The 7915-nt window shown below is 42.2% G+C and overlaps 1 protein-coding gene across 1 annotated transcript; it reads right to left on the bottom strand.

The window, feature by feature from the left end:
- Window positions 1–4275: 4275 nt before the first annotated feature.
- On the bottom strand, window positions 4276–5217 carry LOC141134309 (olfactory receptor 5AP2-like). The gene has a single exon (XM_073623883.1). The coding sequence runs from the start codon at window positions 5215–5217 to the stop codon at window positions 4276–4278; it is 942 nt and encodes a 313-aa protein (XP_073479984.1).
- Window positions 5218–7915: the final 2698 nt, after the last annotated feature.

Raw genomic sequence — 7915 nt, 5'->3', positions numbered from 1 at the left:
AGGCAACACTGCACTGCTGTGGTGTGGCAACACTGTTGCTGGCTGCACTGGTTCTGGTGACACTGAATTGGTGTGATGGGAATAAGGGACACTGTTGCTGGCTGCACTGGCTCTGGTACAGCAGTGACCAGGAACACTGTTGCTGGCATACACTGCTCTGGTGACACTGAGACTGGTGTGACAGTGATCAGGAACACTGTTGCTGGCTTACACAGGCCTGGTGACACTTTTACTGGTGTGGCAGTGGTCAGGAACACTATTGATGGCTGCACTAGTCTGGTGACACTGGGAAAGGTATGGCAGTGACCAGGAACACTGTTGGTGACTTCATTAATTCGGGTCAATGGCATAAATCAGGAACACTGTTGCTGTCTGCTGGTGTGGCGGTGATCAGGAACACTGTTGCTGTCTGCTGGTGTGGCGGTGATCAGGAACACTGTTGCTGTCTGCTGGTGTGACGGTGACCAGGAATACTGTTGCTGGCTTACACTGGTCTGGTGACACTGGGACTCATGTGGCAGAAATTAGGAACACTGTTGCTGGTTGTATTGGTCTGTAGACACTGGGATAGGTATGTCAGTGATCAGGAATACTGTTTCTGGCTTACACTGGTCTGGTGAAGCTGGGACTCATGTGGCAGAAATTAGGAACACTGTTGCTGGTTGTATTGGTCTGTAGACACTGGGATAGGTATGTCAGTGATCAGGAATACTGTTTCTGGCTTACACTGGTCTGGTGAAGCTGGGACTCATGTGGCAGAAATTAGGAACACTGTTGCTGGTTGTATTGGTCTGTAGACACTGGGATAGGTATGTCAGTGATCAGGAATACTGTTTCTGGCTTACACTGGTCTGGTGAAGCTGGGACTCATGCAGCAGTGACCAGGAACACTGTTGCTGACTTACTCTGGTCTGGTGACAGTAGGACTCATGTGGTAGTGATCGAGAATACTGTTGCTGTCTTACACTGGCCCGGTGACACTTTTACCAGTGTGGAAGTGGTCAGGAACACTGTTGATGGCTGCTCTAGTCTGGTGACACTGAGAAAAGTGTGGAAGTGACCAGGAACCCTGTTGCTGGCTTCACTAATTTGGGTCAATGGCACTGGTGTGGCATAAATCAGGAACACTGTTGCTGTCTGCTGGTGTGGTGGTGATCAGGAACACTGTTCCTGGCTTACACTGATCTAGTGACACTGGGACTCATAAGGCAGCAATTAGGAACACTGTTGCTGGTTGTATTGGTCTGTAGACACTGGGATAGGTATGTCAGTGATCAGGAATGGTGAGCTGGTGAGTGACACACAGTTGGGAGGACTGGGAGGCAAGCTTGAGAGGACTGGGATGGAGCAGTCTGGGATGAGAGCAGAGCCAGTCAGGAGGACTGTGGTGACACAGGCAGTGGAAAGAGGCAGCTGCAGCCAGGAGGGCTGGCAGTGCCCGAAGAGGTGGTACTGGGAGCAGTAGCCACAGATAGGACAGCTAGCACCAAAGACATATATTTTTGCTATTTTTGTTACACCATAGGGGCCCGCGGTCCCTGCCTGCAAAGGGCATTCTGCTAAGATCCAGCTGAGTCTGTGTTGGATCTAAAATAGGTGCTAGCTGGTCCTGGGAGTGACAGTCTGCAAGCAACTGTGTGCTAGAGGTAGAAGAGGAGAGAATGTATATACAGGAATGCAGGGGCGTTGCTAGGTCTACAAAAGATCTGGGGCTAGAGCCCATAGCAGCGAAGTAATGAAAGTCATATGCTTGGGGGGGCATACACATGTATATAATATACGTGTGTGTGTGTATATATATATATATATATATATATATATAAACACATTATATAGTATCATTACATCAGGGTCCCCAGAGAGCTTGCCACGTCACATGCCACCAGATGCGGATTGTTGCATACAGAGAGGCTAGAGTATATAGAAGAGAGGCTGGTGTATACAGAGAGGCTGTTGTATATACAGAGAGGCTGTTGTATATACAGAGAGACTGGCTATACAGAGAGGCAGGTGTATACAGAGAGGCTGTCTAGTACAGTTCCCTCCTCCCCCGTGGTCTGCACTTACCTGCTTAGGAGATTGCGTGAGAAAGTTCCTCCCGACTCTATGATATGGGCGGAGCAAGGAGGAGACTCACTCTCACACACACTGATCTCCTGGCTCTGAAGCAGTCTGGAGTGCAGACTCAGTGAGAGTGCCGTGGCTATGTGGGACAGGGCAGTGTCAGGCAGCCGGCGACACTCTCACGGTAAGGCTGGCCCTGAACTCAGGGCTATGGGCCCCAGATTCGGGGCTCCAGCCTCAATAGCCACCCCCTAGTGACGCCACTGCAGGAATGTACACGGTAAGGCTGGCCCTGAACTCAGGGCTATGGGCCCCAGATTCGGGGCTCCAGCCTCAATAGCCACCCCCTAGTGACGCCACTGCAGGAATGTATATAGTTCAAGTCCCTATAGAGTTTCATTGATCAAATGGGCATCCCATATGCACCCTTCCCCATCCAAGTTCAATTCCCTTATATAAAAAAACAAAAAAAACAAAGCTCCAAGGACTGCTTTTTGTCTCTGATTGACTGGAAATTTGTGTGCCTGGCTGTGCAGGGTGGGATATTACCACATTCACCAGCAGTCCTTATAGGGGTAGTGCTACATATGTTTTTTTTTTTTTTATTTTTATAGTGTAGAGATTTAGTGTCAAGAGTAGAGCTTCAAAGACTCTGTCAGCACCAAACATTTGTTTAAAGGCTTTTCCATCCACTTTAAAAAAAACAAACAAAAAAAACAAAACATTTTTTGCATGAGGTTTCCCACACAGGGGTTAAGTATTCCAGTTTATCTCCACACAGGCTTTCAAAACTTTCATGTGATGGCCTGGTCAGGTTGCCTGACATTAAGGCCATATGGACCAGAACACAGGCAAAACATGGCTAGTGAGTCTGTACACGCTCTGCTACTTCCTGCAGCATGAGTCTTCTAGTGAGGGAGGAGCTTGGACCAGGCAAAGTTACTGTTTTTAGTTGGCCAACACATAACTGCCAATCAATCTCACACCTGGTTCATGCAAGACCGGGCTTTACCTGCATCTCTACACAGTACCAAACTGTTATAATGGGCGGAGCTAGTACGGGACGTCATTCCGCATGAGTCTAATGGATGGTCCCGTGGTCATGCTTCATACTAATTCAAGCTCAATTCTGGATACATGTAAGCGCATATTTTTTGTTAATTAAAGGCGATTTCTGTTAACTACATCAAACTATGCAGCTTCTTCTTTTTATGTTCAATTTGCCTGGCTAACCATTGTGGGGACATGGAGTGCATATTAGACCTACATTCCAGCAGTGGGGACACTGCAACTGTTTCCCATTGACCGGATCATTTGGTAAAATGAGGCACCTGATGGTGAGAGCATGGGATATCCGGGAGACATATCAAATGCTGGTTTGAACCCCATAATTTGAGATTTCCACCGTTTGGTAATTGGTTAATATTTACACAGTTTGGAAGAGCACTTTATACGCACTGGAGCACCTTTTATTAGTTTGGAGCGATGAGCACTTTTTGGAGCACTTGTAAAATGAAGAATTTAATGATTATGGACATTTTTTGAATTTAGATTTATCTATAATGTACTATATAAAGTGCCTGACAGTGCTATACATAGTGCTTTGTTGTGCTAGGTTACTTTTAATTGTGTGTGCAGTGTGGTGGGTTACATATTATTGTGTAATCCCCTTTGAGTGTATAGACTCAACAGTCCTTTCTAGGACTACCTTTTTGTGTTGGTCAGAAAGTTTTAATTGCTGCTTAGCTGCTACCCCCTCTTGTATTTTTGAGACTGACAGGATATTTTATAAAGTACATTAAAATATTATTCCATATTTCCTCATTCCCTCTTTGCAGCTTGTAATTGCCACGGAAATGTTAAAATATTAAATATGTAAAAAAAGAATAATAAACCTAAAGTTTATCTAAAACATATTTTATTTTTTACTTTTTAGTTTTAATTTTTTAGCAGTCTTGTTGAGGAGATTTCTTTATTTCTTGTCCCAGATACAGGAGAAAGTGAGGGCAAATCCTCTCCTAGATGGTCAGTCTAGGAGTGACAACCATCAAATTTTGGATTCCCTGTCAATTTCTGTCGCAGTGGCATTGGTTTCCAGAACACATGGGGTTATTCTCCCCTGGGTAAACAGACAGCAATGAAAACCTGGCATGGGTTCCAACCTTTTCCAATGCCAGAAAACTTTCCTATTAATATTGTACCCCTAAAAATTTATAAAATTCTAAATACATGTAAAATATTATGCCTTGCTTGCATGATGGCTTTTTTCACCTCTTGGTTCCTCAAGCTGTAAATAAGAGGGTTCAACATTGGGGTAATTACAGAATAAAAGACAGAGGCCACTTTGTCTTTTTTGTCCAAGGCACTGGAGGGTGAACGTAAATAAGTAATAAAAACTGAAACAAATAAGACGCCGGTGCACATTAGATGAGAAGAGCAAGTGCTGAAAGCTTTCTGTTGTCCTTCAGAAGATTTTATACGTAATATGGTGGTAAAGATAAAAACATAAGAGACCAGGATAGTTGAAAGTGAATAAAAACAAAAACAACCAACAGAGAGAATAGCTAACATGTTGCAAAGAAGTGTTTTGGAGCAAGACAACCGGAGTATGGGAGTGACGTCACAGTAGAAATGTTCTATAAGATTTGAGCCACAGAACTGGAGATTGAACAAGCAGCTAGTGTGCACAACTGACTGAAAGAAGCCCATGGAGAATGAAAGACTGACAAGAGAGAAACATTTGCTTTTAGTCATGATGGAAACATAGTGAAGAGGGTGGCAGATAGCAATGAAGCGGTCATATGACATAGTGGAGAGTAGGAAAACCTCCGTTCCTGCTAGGCCAGCAAAAAAGAAAAATTGGATGGCACAACCATTAAATGATATGGTCTTCCTGAGGGAAGGAAGGTCAGACAACAATTTAGGAGTGATAGATGTAGAGTAGAAGACGTCAACTGCTGAGAGGCAACTCAAAAAGTAATACATTGGAGTGTGAAGGTTGGAGGCAACAAGGACGAGAATAACTAAGCCAATGTTTCCGAGTATGGTCACAAGGTACACCATCAAGAAAAAAGTGAAGAGGAACGGGATTAGTTTATCATTATCGGTTAGTCCAGAAAACACAAACACTGTCACCTGTGTGTTATTTTCCATAGCAATTGAGCTCTTCCTTTAGAGATAAAAATTAACCTAAATGTTAGATAATATGGATGTTTTTTTTTTCAGGAAGCCTATGCCAAGAGAAATACGTATTAATACATAAATTACCTTCTCATATATAATCCAATAGATTTGCGCTTGTAAATATATTAAGAAAGAATAAGAAAAAGTCCAAAAAGTGATAAACCAAAATCCATTCAATCAGTGAGTGCACTATCCATCACCCGAAAAGTGCGCAATCCTGAGTGAAAGCCTCTACCTTACAGAATGTTTGCTTACCAACTAGTGTTGACCTCCTATTACAGAAGGTTGCTCACGCTTTTGGCTCTAAAACCCAGCCAAGGCCTCTGTTTATTCAAGGGGACTTGGATTAGAGGGAACGGTATCCACCACTCTTAGGAAGCCTCAAAATTTGGTTTATGGGTATTTTAAAGTGTTTCCTGTAAGTGCAATCTATTTTATATGAATACGTGTATAAAATGTTTTTTGCTATGGCAAGTTTTTATCTTTCTGGGGTTTTCGTGCGACTGAGTCTTCCCAAGACTGGTGGATATCGCTCCCTCCAATCCAAGTCCCCTTGAATAAACAGAGGCCTTGGCTGGGTTTTAGAGCCACAAGCGTGAGCCACCTTCTGTAATAGGAGGTCAACACTAGCTGGTAAGCAAACATTCTGTAAGGTGGAGGCTTTCACTCAGGATCGTGCACTTTTCAGGTGATGGATAGTGCACTTGACAATTGAATGGATTTTGGTTTATCACTTTTTGGACTTTTTTCTTTTTCCTTCTCAATATATTGGACTATATAGTTAGTGCTGTGTGTGTCACAGAAGAGTTGCTGCTGTATATGCACATATATACAGTATATATATATTATTTTTTATATTCAGAATAGGGCAGTTTTTACTTATTGTATAATCATTACCTTCTCAGTCAGTAGAAAGAAGTAAACTTCTATGGTCAGTATACTTGTCCCACGTCAGGATGTATTGAAGACATTGGATCCTCATGATAACCAGGCAACTGTAATTTTTAGGAGAACAATGATATCCATCTTATTTCTCTTTGTAAGGGTTTTCTTTCTGAATATTTCCAGCAGTGCAGCTTTGTTTTAAAAAAAAAAAAAAATGGTTGCATTGGTGTTTCTTAATATTTAACGTGGAACATAACAACTTGATAAAAAAATAATGTTCTTTAGCAAGGAACATAGATTCTATAATAATAATTATGCTACCAAAAGTAGTTGTGTGCTGTAAATTGCCTCCAGTAGTGTTCCTGTTTCTTCTTGCTGGAGGCTGCCATTTTGCTGAAGCCCAAAGCCCCAGCTGTAAATCAGAAAGCGGAACTAAACCCATTGATTTGCCAGTTTCAATTGATTGATTCGATTGTGTCCTCAACCAAACTGTCAAACCACCAAATGGCTGGTATCATAACTGATCACATGTGCAGCTCCATGGCAGTTGCAGTTCAAACAGAAGCAACTTTCTTGGCTGTAAAGGATAGGAGGGTATAATTCCAGTTTTAGGCTGTCAGCAGATCAGCCTCTACAAACTCGGCAGTGCTTAAAAATGAAGAGCAACTGAGCATGTGCAGAACGGGGTGAGACAGGGTTTTATTGGATTTTAAACAGTATATGGACTTTTTTTTAATGTTTTACATAGCTACACATGCAAAAGGGGCTAGCCTGAAGTGATCTAGCAGGACTTAATTTTCTGACTAAAATTCCACTTTAAGGTGATTGTACACCCTGTACAGCCACTTTTACCTATAGGTAAGCCTATATTAAGGCTTACCTGTAGGTGCTGGAAATATCTCCTAAACCTCCACGGTTTAGGAGATATTTACGAAAAAGCCAAGCGCTGATGACTACGGCGCATGCGCCAATGTCATCGGCGCATGCACACTTTATAAAGGGCACAAAATGCCCCATTTTATGCGTTATAAATTTGCACATTCATTTCACTCGTTACTTAGGAAAAATGTCCTTGAATTTTTCTTTTGTAAGTTAGAAGGTGCAATTTTGGGTAGTTTATTTTATTTAATTTCATGTTCTTTGTATTTATGTTCTGTCACTTAGTAAAGGCTTCCTGGGATATGTGACCTGCATATCCCAGGAGGCCTAGGGAGCACCATGCACATAATTTGTCTAGGCAAATGATGTGCACCACATTTTTTTCCCAAAAGAAGGTAAATTAAAAAAAAAAAAAGAATGTCCAATTCGTGAAGAGGATGAGAGGAGGGGTAGAGAGGGGTTCATATAGAGGGTGAAGGTCCGCTTTAATGTATTTTTTGTATTTCCTCTTTTGTAACTGACAGCTTTTTTTCTTTTTGTAAACAAAAATAAGTACTGTCAATGATACTTTTTTTTAAAAATCATACTAAAATTCAAATACATTTTCAGGACAAGGTTTTGGGGTGTACTTTTTCCTTTACGTTTAAAGCAGTGCTGATACACAAGTTTTCAGCAAAATGTATAGTCAGGCTGAGATTTGCCTTGCCCAACGCTCTATGTTCCAGAAACCTCTGGACGACAGGGAATCAAACCCACAGTCTGAGACCCAGAGCAGACAAAAGCAATCAGCAATCACCCCCAAGTATCCTTTGTCATATAGCACCCTCCTAGTCAGGTTGCTAGGAAGCTAGGCAAATGTAGTTTTTTTAGGCTCCTTTTTAGTCAGTGGGGCAGTTGTTGATTG

Source organism: Aquarana catesbeiana, linkage group LG03, assembly GCF_042186555.1.
Source record: "Aquarana catesbeiana isolate 2022-GZ linkage group LG03, ASM4218655v1, whole genome shotgun sequence".
Classification (NCBI taxonomy): Eukaryota; Metazoa; Chordata; class Amphibia; order Anura; family Ranidae; genus Aquarana; species Aquarana catesbeiana.
This window is presented reverse-complemented; position numbering and strand designations above follow the sequence as displayed.